A 17,354-nucleotide genomic window follows, 5' to 3' on the forward strand; every position below is an offset into this window, starting at 1 on the left:
GACAAAAGGCTTTTATATCTCAGACCTTATCAGAATGAATTAGTACATGAAAATGCCACGGCCACCACTCTACCATCACTCTCTGACTTTTCTGCCCACTGTGAACTGTAAAAAATGGATTAGCTTCATTTGTAAGGCAATTTCTTCCGAACGAGGGACAAGAAATGAAAAACACAGCCGCCACGCACACATGCACTCGCCATCTTCAAAAAAAAAAAAAGGATTGTCTGAATTACTGAATTATTTTTAGATGAGGCATGAATTTCCACAGCAGACAGTTTCTAATCAATTTTAATCAGGTCTTTTGCTGCTTTTTGGAAAGTATTGGATCTAAGACGTGTCAGACAACGGAGCAGTACAATATTGAACTTGGCTGTGAATCCATTATCAGCATGTGTTGGGCTGGAAATGTGACAAAACTGCAATCGGATTAGATACAAATGAAGACTGGTCTAAGTACACACTGCGCCAATGTGGAAATTGTCAGTGATCAGAATACTTGTTGCTACATTTGCCTACAAAAAGCTCTAACATAGCTGTACTGCCATCTGATAAGAGGTGTTTGATATAATCAAATGCTGCTTTTGTTACAATGATATTTTAACTAATTACATGTTCAGATTCGATTCATTTAAACAGCCATTTTCAAATTAACTCCATTTAACATGTGAAAAGTGGACTTGATTAATGCTTTACCTAGCAGGTTTAAAACAATTAAAAGCCTTCCCATCAGATAGATGTGCCGCAGGGACTGACTCGTCCTCTTGAGCCTCCACTGAGGAGGTTTGTATCATTTTATTTAATGGGACCCGATGTGTCCATAAATCAGATTTCAGTGCTGCAACCGCTCGCTGTGTGAGCAATTTGTCTTCTTAGTCCAATGGGAAATACCTGACTGGCTACTTAAAAAGAAAGTCATTACTTTCACGGTACAACATAATATATATTTTTTAAAGTTCATAATTAAAAGCTGAGTGACTTTTAACCCAAACCGCTCTGTGGTCACTAACATCCATCCAACAGCAATTTCTGGACAAAGGTGGCTCAAAACAAGCCCTGGCTGCCAGCAGCAGGTGTGGAATATGTCATTGTTGTTTCCATGGCAACCCATACCACAGCCTGCACCGTCCTCCATTGTGGGATGGTGTAACGATGTCGCTCTTTTTTTCGTGTCCCCCACGCAGTTCTGTGCACAGGGAGGTATGGGTCTCTTGCCGTCTCCAATATGTGCAGAGACACTCACACTGCCTGTCAAGGGCATCCTTTAAACAACTGTCCTTTTTATGCTTCTTTATTCTCCTCCCCCCGTCTTCACAACTGAACACCATCAATCTAGCCATTTACTTTAACTTTATTTCTCACTCCATTAGTTTCTAGGACACAGAGCGGCACAGGGAGAGAAAAGGGGGTGGGGGAGGGAGATAGAGAATGTGAAAAAATGAAAAGAAAGTTTGGCTCCTTGGAGAGATAAAATGTAATTTCACAGTCAACTTGCTGTGATATATTATTTCACAACAATGGGGTGTGGGCTGATATGAGCCCTGCTTGGCACCTGTACAGAACAGTTAGAACATCAGCGATTGCTCTCTGGAGGGTTGGTGGTGTGTGTTTGTGTGTGTGTGTGTATATATGTGTGCACAATTACAAAAAAAAAAACACCTGAATGGCGGTACCAGGAGGGTCCAGCCCAGTGGATCAGTGAGGACAGTCGACCGTAAAATATGAGTAGTCATGATATACGGCAAAAAAAATTCCAGTTTTGTTTAGAGTTATTTAATATGAAATAATATTTCCAGTTAGTGATTTCATGCCTTTGTGTATTGCGCTTTAGTGGAAATAATCAGTTTAACAGCAGGTGTGCATAAACCCGAACCAAGAAAAAAAAAAAGATGAAATCCAATATTCAGCATGTCTGCAGTAAGACAGTTTAGCCAAATGAAAGAACCTAAAACATCATTTACTCCAGTAGCTGCACTCCCCTGTTGCTCCTGCTTCACCATTATACACACTGTTATCCAGGAACATGGTAAAGCATTGATAGATGCCTCGTGCTTCATTAGCTACAGTCTCTCAGCCTGGGAAGCACTTACACAATATCAAACAGCTTCAACCAGAAACCCAATGAGGCAATAAGCCTAACCTAGCATACAGAAGAACATCATGTGAGAAATGTTCTCATTTCAATTAAAAAACAATATCAGCTGATGTCCATTCAATGCAGCTTCTTATTTATATGAAACATGTCACATACTAAAACTAATTAAATACATTTTATTTAAAGTTTCAAGTCAATATATTAGTGACATCAAGTGCAGAGGTGTATTCATGGGTGTATCCTTGTCTCTTTCTCACAGTTTGCTGTTCTTATGAAATTGGGACACCAGTCCCAGCACCTGCTCTGATGCCGTGATGAACTTATTCTGCAGGTAAAGTGCGCTGTTTTTAGACGTCTCGGTCAAGAAGTAACGATAGTTCACCATAAGACCGCAGGAGTTCGCCACACCTCTAGGGCTGGTGTCGGCACGCCAGTTGAGCCGCCACATGGTGGCGCCATTTTGCAGGTGGAAGTTGGCCACCGGGTTGAGAGCGTAGCCTCGCCTCTTCTCCCCGTAGAGGTACCAGGCACAGAGACGCATCAAGGCGGGCTCCAGGACACGGCACAACCGCTCAGACTGCATCCACTCGCTGGTGCTGATCAGCTTGCGGAGGGCCTCGGTGGCTGGGGCCCCCGTGGCTGAGTCAGTGGCCTGTTCAACCTCCTTCCACTCCTGCTCAGAGAGGAGGTCAGAGCCCCGGCCTTCTTTCCTGTACTGGCTGAGCAAGCCTTGGAGCCAGGAGGAGAAGCCTGGGATTGGAGACAGGCTGGAGAACTGGGCCATGTGAGGGAACTCACTCTGGAAGACATAAGGAGAGAGGGGGGAGGTAGAGTTTACCCTTAAACACATATTTCATTGTCTTTAGAGACCCAGGACCATTTTACACCCGGTCTAATTAACTGACTTCAACTGCCTTCCAGTTGTCAAACTTTCTCTGGTTTAAGAATGCCAAAACTGACAAAACACTTTGTTTGAACAATGTTTTCGGGTCTTTAGAGACCTGGGGTATTTAAGAGTGCATTTTTAACAGCAGGTAATGTGTCACTGATACTATTAATTGACACAAACATAAGGATGAAACATTTTGCTTATACCACAGTAAAATGATGGTGCACAATCAGTGTCTGGAGCATGAATGTGAGAATGTTAGCTCAGAGGTCATGAGCTTTACAGGCAAAACAGATAGTAACTGTGATTTGTGCTTACGTGCTGACTTGTATTTGGAACACAATATGCATACACATAATGTATAAGAAGTTGTTTCAATTATTTTTGGTGTCTATAAAGTGTCCAAAAAATAAGTAAGTAAGGGTTTATTGTTGTTAATACTATATTTCTATGTTTAATGTCTATGTTTGAAAAGTGCAGAAGCGGTGTTATTTTGTCTGTGTTCAATATGGAACTAAAGACCGAACGTGTGCAGGAATGTTTGGAAAGGCAGTAAGGGTTACAAAAGTTTTGAATCGTCTATTCTGAAACACAAAAAAGTTGCAGAATCATTTGCATGCATGCAGAGACAGCTCAGTGCAGAATTTCCTCAACCTGCCGGAGCCAGCTTTAAGTTAGGGGAGGGAAAAATCTAGGAAAGGGATGGGGATGAGAAAACAAGGTAAGGGTATAAAGAAAACAGATAAGAGGCAGCAGAGATTTGATCCCCACCAGAATGCAAAGGGCACCAGCTTTGCAAAAGCGGAAATAAAGGAGATAAACACTCAACCTCAGTTTCAAAACACAAAACTAAATCTTCTTGTTTGTGCTCAGGCTGCTGCTCAGGCCTTCAATTCCTCAGACAGGGACTGCATTACAAATCAACTCCACCGCTTCACGATCCTGCCCCGCTGATGGAGATGGATGATCCCCTCTCTCCTTCCCTCCTTCTTATTCTATCCTCCTCCTCCTCAGTCCCTTGCACTCTCACCTTTAAATCCTCTTTTCTCACTTGCCTCTCCCCCATGTCTCCGTCTCGACCACACACAACACGCCCACCCACCACATCTCATGAGTTTTCTTCCACCCCGTTACCCTCTCCTCTCACCAAAATCCTCCCCTTCTTCCCCGCCCATATTTTCGCTCCGGCATCTGGCTTGATAAGTGACGGAGCGATGTGGCAGGCAGAGGAGTGAAAGGCTGCAGATGAAAGTGGAAGTGTCAGACAACCCCTGGAGGGACACGCTGCTGTCTGCCTTGCTCTGCAACATTGTTTTCCTTGCTTCCTCCTTGATTGCTTCACCTCCTTTCACTTCAAAATACAGCCTTCTCACTCTCTTTTCCCCCAGTGTTTCTTCTCACTCTACTGTATCATGATCTCGCCCTCTTCACTCCACATTGAACTACCGGGTGCTCTTTATGTTAAGAGTGGGCAGGGTTAACAAAGCAAGGAGGCGGTGGAAATAAGGGCAGAGGCGGCAGGAGAGGTGAAAAAGGAAGAGGGAGGAAAGGATATAGAGAAAAAAGAAGAGCGGTGCCAGAACTGTACTCCAGGGTCCAATCTTCAAAGACAAGCAAGACCTCCTCCCTTCACCTTAAATCACGACTGTGACCTTTTCTTTTCCACTCTATCATCTATCCATCATCACAGTGGTCCCTCTGTGGCTGTGCTGCTCTTCTCTTCACCTTTACGTAAGGTAAAGCCCTGTCAGTAAGCCAGGGCCTCTGCAGAATACAACTGTGTTGGTTTTGTGTAGCCTCAAGGGTATTGCACTTATACACTGTGGGTCAGAGGTTGGATTCCCACTAGAGTAAAACATAATTGCGCTCATGAGGTTTCTTTGGATAAAAGCATCCAGACAAGGGTATGAAAGTCAAATTTAAAAAATTGGAAGTTTAAATTTCCAAGCAGTACTTTACACTGCTCTACAAAGCCAAAATGCAAATCAATCAAAACTGTGTTCAAACCAGAATGGGACACTTTGGAGTTTTATAACATTAAATACCATATATCTTTGCTTGCTAATCTGCTCTGGAAGCCGTAGTCACACTTAACTGTGCTCTCCACCACAGCTAAACTCCTCCTAAAGCTAATGTGACTAACTAGCTTAGCAGAGAAACTAACTTTCATCTCAGCTTTTGACTCTAGTTCAATGTGGCGAGTTTAAGAGACCTTGAAAAACTCAAATTCCCCCTTTCCTCAACACTGATTTGTAGTACTGCTCTGTGCTTTTGTAGAGAAGTATAGAGAAGCTAAAAAGTAGCACACCTCTTTTTTTAGATTATTATTTTTGCATTAGAAAGACAACAAAGATGACAGGAGAAGATGCTGACATGCAAAGCAAGCAGACCTCTTGATGAAGACGACATTCACCATCTGTAAGGCTTTTACACCGCAGTGCAATATAACCTACTTTCCAAAACTCTGACACAAACAGCCCTAATGCTAAAGCACAAAACACCAAACAACATGTGCTGAGCTCACGGAACCGTATGTTTCCATTAATACAAATGCCAATAAGTAAAAAAAGCTTGCAGCAATCAAAACAGTCTCATTGTATGAATAACTAAAGTGAAAGAAGCTTAAAGCTCTGGAACCTGATTTTTATGAGGATACACTATAAAGAGCTATTTCCCATCTGTTTGGTAGAGTGGCTTTTGATGTTCCATTCAGTGTTCCAATCATTTAACAAGTGCTAGCTGGAGTGGCCCGACATGGAGGGCTCTTCTGCGCTTATTGAGAGGGATGGATGAGATTTCATTACTGTCTGTCTGCTTACTACCGCTCTGTTTATGTGTGTATGCATTCAGTGAGTGCTAAGACGAGTGGGAGATTTATGATTCAGCACTGAAATGAAAAGAAAAACGAAAACTTTGGAAAAGCAATCAAACAAAAATTCTTTCCTGTTACAGCAATATTTCTCGCTGGGATAACTGTGCCAGCTGGGCAACACCTGAAGGCTACTGTGTAGTCTTTTAATGGAATTCAGCATGAGTCATACAGAGTGAAACGTGTTGTTCATTGGGAGGAGAACACCTTTTGCTCCTGCACAACAGGGGAGGAGCTGAGGAGCGTTGCAGGAGTTAACAGCTGTGTCTGTGCCATGTTTTGTGTTATGTGAACTGTCAAGATAAGGTTTTATTATCCAGCTATAATGAGACAGGGGGGTTTAAAAGCTTCACTGATAAGACGCTTTATGGTTACTGTATTTAGATGCATAACCTTGCCTCTTCTGTGACTGTATGCCTAACCTCACCTTTACCCAAGCCAAGACTTTATGGGAATTCAAACAGAATGGATTCAAATCATTTTCCTTTTGCAATGGTTTTGACCTGCTGTGCCAATTTCAGTGTTGAGTAAAACTAACAAAAACTGCTAATTTTATTTGCATCCCACATATCAAACAAAATGACAACATCAAAGTAGGTATTATGCGATTCAGATGGTTTATCCGAACGTCATAAGATTATGTTCATTAATGAATTTTAATCATTGTTCCGTTTCAGAATAAAATGGTAATTTTCTAAGACTATAGGAATAGAAATGAGAAAAATATACTGGCAGAAGCCAGTATTTGAATTGATGTAGAGTAATGACCTTTGAAAACTTTCATTTGATTTATTAAATATGCTGTATGACTTCAAATATAGATCATGAAGACTGACTTTACCACACAGCAAATTATACATTATGTTTGTGAACGTACCTCAGTGAATTAGTTAACATTTTCTGTTATGTGTCTACCACCTCTTGTTTATCTTTGATCCTTCAATCAATGTATGTTTCGTAAATGGTAGCCATATAAATAACACTAACTTTAAAGTTAAATGATTTCAAATACAGCCAGCTAGCAATATTATAATGCTGCAAAAGCATGTGGCATTATACTGCAATTAAAACTACTGTAACAAACACCAGATACTCTGACACTGACAGTAACCAAAGGATTATTTGGAGGACTGAGCATGTGATTTAACGTTTTGCACTTTGTATGTTAACACAGCATTTTATGTTTAAGGGTACCAGGAAGTCAATCTGGTTCTTTGTATGAAGAGTTTCTGTTGTAAAATGTAAGCCAAAGTAAACATAGAATACTGTAATTCTCATTCTTCAAAAATATGTGGTGGATGTGATCATTTCTCCAGCTCCTGCTATAAATATGAATTCTCAACATCCATAGTTCTTAGACCAACATTTTTATGATAAATGTAATACACTTCATCCTGCATCCCACCCGCACTCACCTGTAGTTCTCTGACTACCCTCTTAATGAGATAGTTGCCCAGCTCCACTCCTTGTAGGCCAGCCTGGGTGGAGCTGATGGAATAGAAGATGGCTGCATTTATCTTATTCACATCCTCCTCAGAGTCAAGAGTGGCAAACTCACGGACGATACTCTAGAAGAAAAACACACATTTTTGCACAGTCACAAAGAAAGATTCTGCAGTACTCTTCCAAATACATGCCCATTCTCTGTGTTTTTAGCTAGATAGCTGCAGCAAAGGCAGGAAAGTATTTCAGAGCTGCTGGAACAAAACTGTGGATATCGCTGCAATATTTCAAACCATGGAATATTTCAGTGTTGTCAAAACCACCTTTTTCCTCACTGTAAACGGCAAGAAAAGAAAGTCGGCACTGTAGAGGTTGCTCCCAGAGGGATACGCAGTTTAAAGGTCTTGCTATTGTTTTTTTCACACAGCAATAATCCATTTGTCAGCTGAGAGGAGGAACAAAATAATAAATCCCTGATGTTTAACTATGCTCCAAGGTGTGATTAAGTGAGCCTGCAGCTATTGTTTCTAACCTGAATGTTATCAGAGATGTCCTCAGTGAGAGCCACGTGTAGTACAACCAGGGGTTCTCCTGGCATGGCAGCGTGGGTGAAGGCGTAACACCGGCGGTACGGCCCCACTCTGCGCTTCAGGTCAGTCCAGTTCCTCACAGGGTGCACTGCCTCATACCTGGCAGAGAAAACGTAGTTAGTCTTTCAGTTCTCAATTAAAGCAGCAGGTCATTTTTTATATATATAAAAAAATAAAAGTTTTGTTATATTTGCTGAAACGTTCACTATATCCTGAGGGTAGTCCCGGGGTAATCTGTGAAGGCTCGTGTTAGCGCTCCGAATTCACGTGGGCTGCAAGAAAACAACCAATCTCAGTAAAGGAAGATTGCTGATTGTTGAGTCTTATTAGATGGCGTCACTAATACACTTTGGGACTCTGGGAATCGTCAAGCTTTCAACCCAAAGTGTCTTTGTATCTTTTTCAGCTCTGATCGCCGTTCAGGCCCAGTGGATTCTTGCAAAAAATGCCATTAGGAGCATTAGGAGGAGCCAGAGGAACCTGTATTTTTCACAGATTATCTGCCTCATGTACTATTTTTAGGATAAAATGTTAGTTAAAAACATTTTCTTTATAAACAATTACCTGCTGCAGCTTTAACTGTTTGCTAAGCCCCACCCTCCTTAGCTACTGTTGCTATAATTGTCAAGCTTTCCATTCTTAGTTATTTTTTTGAAACATCAAGTCACTGATTTCAGACGGAGGTAGACAAAAGCAGGATTTTCATTTTCTCATTTTGCTCCTGAAACAACTGTCGCTGGCAGATTTTATTCACTGTAGTAAATTAGCTAATTCAGCTAACGTTAGTTCCGGGAGTTGGTTTAAACTATTAAAGGTGGCCTTTTATTGTTTCCAGCTGACTTGTTTTGAAACAAAATCCCTGTAAAACGGGTCTTAAATATGCACTTGATGGCTACACATGATAGCATGCTAAAAAGATGTTTGTAAACGGTTAGATTTACACCTCCACAATTCTAGTCACAGTTACAAAGCTATGATGGGGGGAGGGCTTTAGAGAACAGTCAGTTTTCATACTTGTTATGTATCATTTCTATGGAAGAAAAGAGAGTGCGATGAAAGGAAAAGGTGAAAAAAAGGCTTGTGAGGGAGCATGAATGCCCTTACTGGCTGATCTTCTGCAGGATCTCGCAGGGGGACTGCCAGGTGATTCTCTCCAGTCGGAGCAGACCTACCGAGAACCACTCAGACAGCAAGCTCTTCAGCGTGCCATTCAGGTCCTGGGAGAGAAACAAGGTGAGGGTTTAGAATTATCCGTGTCCAGCTGATAATAGAAAATTCACCACATTCTTTCCCTTGGCAGGCGGTCTGTAGGGAAAATAAAAGCAGAATCTTGCATTTGTATTTCATAATACAGCAGGGACTGCATATTAAAGAAATAAAACACTGGTATGCCTGTAAATCGTATATGCACATGAACAAGAAAAAGGAGGTCATGGTGTCTACTATATCTGAGCCCTGTAAGAAACGCCCTTTCACTGTAGCTTTTTTGTTGTCCGTTTTTTTTTTACATCTTGTAAGGAAGAAACACCATAAAAGTATACCCTAGAAATTGCAGCTTTTATATGACTATTAAAGAAGTGGATAAACACACAGTCTTTACAACCACACAACCTTTTATTGAGAGAACTCACAAGCTCTACCTTATTGACTGACAGCGAAGTTGCTTGAGTTTGTCTGGAGGCTATAAACAATTCCATACCGGTATCTTACACACTGTGCTGGGTCCACGGCCCCCTGGGTGTCTGTATGCTGTTTGAATGTTTTCACATTATGAGTAGTGATTTGTTTGAGCTTGCAATGGGTGTAGAGGAGGCACTTCAATAAACAACTTGCCATTTCAAAGCAGGCGCGTCCTCCTGCAAAGGTCAGACTTCATTTAAAGCAAATCTCCTGCAAACACACAAACAAGCACACACGGTGCACGCACGCAAACACACTCAAAGACATAAATACAGCTTATATTGGCTGTTCCATAGGATGACTTCACTTCAGGCTTACTTTAATGCCGGCTTGTCAGTCATAATAATAGCTAATACAAACAAGCTCAAATATAGTCATGGTACAAAAGCCACTGGCTGAAGTTCACTGCGAGCCACTATCAAAACCAAAACTAACAACGTTTGAAATTCTTCCCCACATATATGCATCAGACCCTGCATTATTCAGCTCTGTGCTTGAGAGGTTTCACACTGGAAAATTCTGTTGAGTGAGGATCAAATCAAAAGTAACCCTCGGAGAAAGAAAAGCAAAGTTCAGCAACACTTCCATCGCGGTTTGTGTGCGTGTATATTTACTGTATGTGTATTTGTGTTGTTCTAGCTTCACAAGCTGCCCAAGGTAAAAATAATCTATGATGGCTGATAATCCCAGCCCGGCATTTCTGTGGAGGAACGCAGCCTTCGGTAGCCAATTCTCACCCACACAAAAGAAAGGCCAAGCTGAGATGTATGCCATTGACCTAGCCGAAGATGAAGTTTTTTGAAATGGAAGGGGCAAAAGCATTTGAGGTTACGAGGAAGACGGAGGAAAGGAGGGAAGGGAAAAGAAGGAAATCTAACACTTTTTGACACTGGCACTGTATCAATGTGGCGAGGCAGGGATGCTGTGAGCTGATGCAGTCTCTGCTACCTTGAGCTGCAGTTTTATTGTGATTATACAGAGCAATGGAGACTGCAGTGGCTGGAAGAAACAGTCTGTCTCTCCAAGGCCAAATGTGCCACAGACTGCCAAAGTGTTTACAGGTCAAAACTGAGTGAGTGTTTCCAATACCTTTACTCCAGTAGGCTGCGTGCCACTCACTGCCTGGAAAGTCTTTCTGTGGGAGGGGGGGAAATAGCCTCACTGATACTTTGTGAAATCGCAAGAGCCAAGCTAAAATGACATCTCAGACTTGGTTTTACATCTTTCATCCACTGAGTTTGTGGACAGGGGAATACGAATGAAAGGCCTGGAGGTAGAAGGAGTGAGGAGGAACATCAAAAATCAATGACCCAACCGAGATAGACTAATCTAGCATAGGATTCGAAGCCACACTCACAGTCATTGCAGGGTTGTGAAACCAAACTTTAGTCATTTTAGAGTTTCCCCCTCCATGTTTCGGTGCTACTTTCATTATCTGCATCGTTTTTTTGATCACAAAGTTTTTCTCTCCCTTGGTATGCACATGCTATCAATACATGTAGTAAAAAGCTTCATATTTACCATGACCTTTTCTCAGGTTTAGCACAATCAATTCTGGCAAAAACAACAAGAAAAGATTGCCCTGCACCCCCCCCCCCCCCNNCCCCCCCCCCCAGAGCAAGGTGGTCAGCACTCAGTACAAATGAGTACTCTGTAGGTAGCTTAGACCTTTTTAAGCTACAAAAGGTCTCAGTGGGCCTTGGTTATTGAGATTAAATGCATCTAAACCACCTCGCAGCAGGAATAAAATAGATTTTGAGCGGGAGAGAAGAGGATAGCAGTCCACAGGCGACAGTGCAGTCAGGGTCGTATTAAGCTCTACTCCAAAGCACAAACAAAAACAGAAAAACCGATCACAAAGATGATAGAAAACTTTTTTGGCCCCACATGAGCTCAAGCAGGGCAGTTTGAGTTTGCCCATTACAGCTTTTGATGGCACACACATCAATTTTGTCATCTAGTTTATTGCACCTCAGCGTGAAAAGGTTTCCAATCAGTAGTTTGCATTTGCTCTAGTGTATTTGAGATTTAGAGGCTTTAGTTTATGCCACTAAATCCCAATACTCAACCAAAGCATCCTTCTTGATTGTGACTTTCTTTGGATTACGTCTACATCTCCTATATGAGCCATTCTGCTTATAGAGCTACTGGTGGCCTGTGATACACAAATAGCAATTCTCCAGCCTGCTGGAGTGAAGCCACTGGTCAGTTTATAAATGCAGCTTCACGTCATCTCAGCATGACTCCAACTTAGAGACGGAGCCAACATAGGGAGTACAAGCCAGACTGATGGTTAAACACGGACTTTGACAGTTCTGTTCCCTCTGTCAAGCTTAAAAATGAGTTCCTCTTATGGACAACTTAATTCTGCTGCAGACTGAATAATGCTTGCCCTCACTGAGCAGCAGTTTGTCTCTATTTAGCTGTACTGGAGGCGGGCCCTGCTTCCACCAATACAACTAGAGCTGAAACAATGACAGACAAATAATGGCATGTATTTTTTTTTATATAAATGATTAATTTCTGAAGGTTTTGTTGATGGATTTTTCCTAATAAGATAGTAAACTTGGGTTTTTTTGTGGTGTTGGTCAGAAATAAACAAAGCAATTTCATGTCTTAATCTTGGGTTTCAGGAAACTGCACATTTTGTCCTGCCTTCAAACATTTTATAGACCCAAGAATTAACCGATCAATCAGGAAAATAACTGGTAGGCGAACAGACGATGGAAAATAATCGATAATAAGTTGTTCTTCTTTAGCTCCACTATTAGCTCCTATAGATATGGCTGAAAAAGAACTAGCAGAACATTTATCTGCACAGTATTTAGTTGATGCAACCGTTGGTGCATTTTAATTAGAACTCTTAAAGCATGTTAGTAAAAAGAATTAGCCTGTCAAACTACCCTCTTTGCAGTGAAGGGATGAGCATGTATTAATAGCAAAACATTTAGGGTACATTTAATATTTTCTACACGCGTGTGCTCATTGTGGCCTTGATTGGGAAAATAGGATTCATTTGAATTTGCGTGCATGGAATGAACACGACAGGAGGCTTTTTGTCTGAAAAATATTCCACTCTTCTTGTGTGCTTGGAAACTCCTACACTGCATTGCTGAAATGAATTCAAAATTGTAATTATAAGTGACTGAAGATGACTGAACAATGAGGTAAATGAGACTGGAAAGAGTAGCTTGTCTGATAAGGGGCCAAAAATGTGCCGTTAAGTGGGCAAAGATTATTTTATTATTGATTTATAAACCACTCTGTCATCTTAATGCAGCAGAGTAGCTCTTGTCGCTTCATGTATACAATGAAACATTGTTATTGGGGCTTTTTTTTAAGCACAAGAGTTTCAGACGAGCAGAAAATAAGGAGGAAGCCCTGAAATTGAGCTCGACATTGTGCCAAATAACACCTGTCTCACCTATCTGCAGAAACCACCTGAGATATGATGACAGACAGACATCCAGCTCTGTTCCTCTAGTTTGGCAAGGAGGGTAAACTGGGGCAAAGGTAAATGCCACTTGAGCTGTGATGAAATGTGACCCATGTGATGGGGGCAAAGCAAAGGGTGCAGTTAATGCCTCAGTCAGAGTGTGTGTGTGTGTGTGTGTGTGTGTGTGTGGGGGTGCTGTTTAAAAGTATACCACATACAAATAAATACATCAACATTTCTGAAGATACAGGTCTATTGAGGCAGCAAAGCGCCTGAACGGCAAGCACACACCGTTTGACTCATGCGAGCACCCGTAGGAGAAGTAAACAAACGCTTTTTACCCTGATGTGCGGGCTCTCGCTAGCTTTGGATGAGATTATTCCAAGCACATCGGCTCGGAGATCCACCAGAAACTTCACTCCCCCCTCGACCCTGCTGATGTGGTTCAGCAGCTGTTTATAACTGGGAGTCAGGCTGTAGCGGAGCCTGTCTTCGACCTGCAAAATGGTCGCCATGTCTCGCAGCTGAGTGTCCAAGAGCTTCGCGGCGAGCTCTGAAACGCTTTTGTGGTCCACTCCGAAGTCTTGCGACAGCTTCGTCAGGACGCCGAGCTTGTCTTCCTTGTCGAGGCTGCTGTAGAAGTGCATGAACTCCAGGCTGTTTGATTCTGGAGGAGGAGGGGATTTGTCTCTCGTTTCGTATGTGGGTAAAGGTGCAACGACCCTCGCCAGTATCTCCTCCATGCCCGCGACAGCGCCACGAATTGGGGTCGAGTACCGGCGCCAAACGCTGACGTCCGAGGCCCCGAGAGCCGATTTGAGGACAGTCCGGTGCCGCCAGCACCTCGTACTGACGCGGAAAGCCCAGATAACCGGGTACACAGGGTGGGGTATCATCGCCGGGAGGGAGCTCGAACCCGCGACCAGTGAACACACAGCACGGAACCGCTTCCGGGTCTCTTAAAGAGACAGTACAGCTGTCACGGCAACAGGTTAAGACTGCAGCTCCATGAAAGGTGTACTCTCGGTATAATACAGCCTGTGATATCTCCTCCTTTTGCTGTACAGAAAATAACATTAAAATAAATGATAAAAGATACAGACAGCCAGTGCAGTGTCTTCAGGAGTGGAGTGATGTGTCGCTTTCTTTTGGACTTTTTAGGAAATCCCGTAAAAAGAGAGTTACAGTAATCCAAACAACGTCTAATAAAAGCATCTTTCTGATTTAAAACTTAATGGACTTCCAATTTGATTTTCATTCCTAAAATGAAAAATCGTGTTTTGGTTTCCTCGTTAAAATGAGAATTAAAATTTAAATCAGAGGCTAAAATCTAGTTTGGCTTGTTTACTTTGTTATTATTTTGTGTCTAGCTAATTCATGTAATTTTCTCATTACATGGTTTTATTTTCATCTTCTCATACTGACAAACAGAGTAGATTGTAAGTGGGTGTCCATTACAGTAATTTAATGGGATGTTGTAGAATACTTATTTTTATAGTGCCCATGTTGTTTATGTTGTCATTTGGATGTTTGTATTCTACCTCTAATGAAAACAACAAATAACAATTTAGTCACCATAATATGGAAACCTAAAGGTGTGCACACAGCCTATGAGTAACCAGTGACTGTTAGATATACAGCATCCATAAGAGGTGAATCCAAAGAGGATCGTTGTTGAGTTTTTATAATAATCTGTAACTAAAAAATGTCTGTTTGACAGAATTAAATCAACTTATTGGATATATTATGTGGACATCATGTCATATAAGTAAAAAAAGAAGGAAATGAACATGTAAAATAAAAAATAAAAATACGTAAAATACACTATTTTGGAACTGTTGGTGTACCACAAAAGCAATGTACACAACAATATACACAACTCTGTGTCTCAGCCTATTCTCTTTCTCTTAAATAGCATTTTGTTGCTCTGCATGGTTGAAAAATGGCCAAGCAGCACAATAAAAGGTCCTTTTGCAGGTTCAGGGGTATATTGCAGCGCAAACACTTTCCTTTTGCCTACCACGTCCTAACTTCTTTTTACACATTTTTGGAAGCAGATTTCTGTCTGTATCTCTGACAGAACTGGATGGAGTCAGACAGGACTGTCCAAGGATTCTCAACTACACCTTATTTAATGTATTAAGTAAAGAAGGATCTATTCTTAGATTTGGCCAACAGCTTGTCATGAATATTCCCTTCTGATTTCACGATTAAGCAACACGTCCTCATTGACATACCAAGACTCATTTTGTTTTTATGGCAGCTGTTAGAACATGAACACATATGAATGACAGCACTTGTATTGTGATAACAGATGGGATGATGGGTAAAGGGTTACTCAACACTGCTGGCAGTGAGCTATATTTTAGAAAGACAGTCGTTTCTACAGATCTTACTTCTCTATATATTGTCTATTTACTATTTTTATTTTCATTTTATGTGTGTTTACTAATATATACATTTCTATTTTTATTTGTAGATATATGTATGTTAGATATTCTAATATAATTATTATTACTGTTTCTCTGTTATTGTTCGTGCTCATTGATGCGTTCTGTTTATTGTCTAACATTTGAGTAATGGGTAACCTGGACTGGAATAGGACTTTAATATTACACATTTGCTGAATGCCAATCACTCACTAGAGACATGAATACAGGGAAAACAAGAAAACAGATTATGATGCATCCACCACTACGAGGCCTCGCCATCATTATATTTGTATGTATATTGCTGAATAATATTGATTTGTTTCCCCAGTATTTGATTGCAAAGAGCTGCATGGTGACAGACTGACTGAGTTATATACACCACAGCAATCCTCAATCATCATTTGCAATATTCATTTATTGGCTATAATATTTTTCAGATTACAAATTATTTTGAACCAGCATGAATTATTTATTGATTACATATTATAAACCTCCATGCTCCATTGTAACCATTGTGTCCAGCATCAGGCACCCTGCATGGGCAACTAAAGTTTATATTGTATTAATCTGATGTTTTGGTGGAGGCACAGAGCTCCAGGTTTGCTCCCCATCAAATTATTATTAATTAATAATAATTATTATTATTATATGATTTTTTTATTGGCCTCTTTTATTTGTCTTTTTGTGTGTGAAAATACAATATGTTCTGTAGAGAAAAACTGCACTGATAACTCTCTGAATTCCACCTTGATGGTGCATACTGTTCGTTATTGCTTCTGTCTATAGCATTTTTCATGAAGTCAAGGCCTCCTCCTCTATTGAAATCATCCATTCAGTGTAGAAGCATCAATCATCTGCCCTCTGTTGCTTGACAATGTTTGAACTGTCTCCCTATAGGCTGATGTATCAATACTTACTGTGGGCCACTCAATCATGTCATCCACTGCAATTTTGTTATACAACTGCAGTATAAAAACTCTGTATGAGGTGCAATGACCTTTTGAGCTCTTTTGATGTTTCAGTGTTTTGTAAAGTGAGTTTTTTTTTTTCAAATGAATAAATAATTTAAACATCTGTTATCATTTTCCATCCATTAGGCCACAAGAAGACAATAACTATAACAAATTGAATTATCTTCTTTTTTAACAAGGAACTTTGTCAAAGTCATACTGCTGATTTAGAGGCTTTCCATTCTGACAAGAATTAAATAATAAAAATAATAAAATGAATAAAGAATAAAATGTGGGCTATAATTTAGAATTTTGAAATAATAATAATTGTTATTTAAAGCTTGTGTGCAGTGATTGTCTGTGATGGTATTGTCTGTCAAAAACCCATTGTTTTGACAGTGATTGCACCTTTCCAGAAATTTCAAGCGACAGCCGAGTATGGCCTATGCTGTATCCTTCTGGGATGAAGTGGTGGAAATAAATCATTGCCTCAGTAAAGGGTGGGCTGAAAAGACAACAAAGACTACATTTCTCTCTACAAATGGCAGCGAAGGCAAGAACAAACACTGCGGAACTGAAGAGGCAATGTGATGGCACTGCCGTAATGCAAACCAAATACACTTGTGTCAAGAGGTTAATCAGGAGGTCACTAAGTCAAGTGGTCCTTGAGACTTGCTTGCTTGCAACTTTGTACCTCCAGTGACTGTGACAATTTCTTACTCTATTATTTATCACCTATTCAATCTTCAAACTTCTCACACTGTGTTTTATCACATCAGTTCACAAAACATTTTACTCTATAAACAATAATAGGCTACTGTCCGGTGCAAGGCAAAACAAACGATGGTACAGGTTTTGCCAGTCAATATCAAGATGCCTCATCTATCCAACTTACATAAAAATGTAACTGATTCTGTACCCATTGACTTTACACACCGATCCATATCGTAATTTAAATGAACCAAACACG

General features: G+C 40.8%; 1 protein-coding gene across 1 annotated transcript; it reads right to left on the reverse strand.

The window, feature by feature from the left end:
* Positions 1-1,378: 1,378 nt before the first annotated feature.
* Positions 1,379-14,334, reverse strand: mlycd (malonyl-CoA decarboxylase). The gene is made up of 5 exons (XM_035664622.1): positions 13,344-14,334; positions 8,991-9,103; positions 7,829-7,985; positions 7,269-7,421; positions 1,379-2,894 (listed from the first exon to the last, which is right to left on the reverse strand). Exons 1-5 carry the CDS (start codon positions 13,896-13,898, stop codon positions 2,349-2,351), a joined length of 1,524 nt encoding a protein of 507 aa, XP_035520515.1. The 5' UTR covers positions 13,899-14,334; the 3' UTR covers positions 1,379-2,348.
* Positions 14,335-17,354: the final 3,020 nt, after the last annotated feature.

This window comes from Morone saxatilis, unplaced genomic scaffold (assembly GCF_004916995.1).
Source record: "Morone saxatilis isolate NCDOM2014 unplaced genomic scaffold, NCSU_SB_2.0 Contig2, whole genome shotgun sequence".
Taxonomy (NCBI): Eukaryota; Metazoa; Chordata; class Actinopteri; family Moronidae; genus Morone; species Morone saxatilis.

Coding starts and splice junctions, on each gene's coding strand:
- mlycd (XM_035664622.1), bottom strand. CDS start 13,898: ATGATACCCCACCCTGTGTACCCGGTTATCTGGGCTTTCCGCGTCAGT. Junction 7,986..8,990: donor ATCCTGCAGAAGATCAGCCA/GTAAGGGCATTC, acceptor TTTCTCTGCCAG/GTATGAGGCAGTGCACCCTG. Junction 7,422..7,828: donor ACATCTCTGATAACATTCAG/GTTAGAAACAAT, acceptor TTTTTCTTCTAG/AGTATCGTCCGTGAGTTTGC.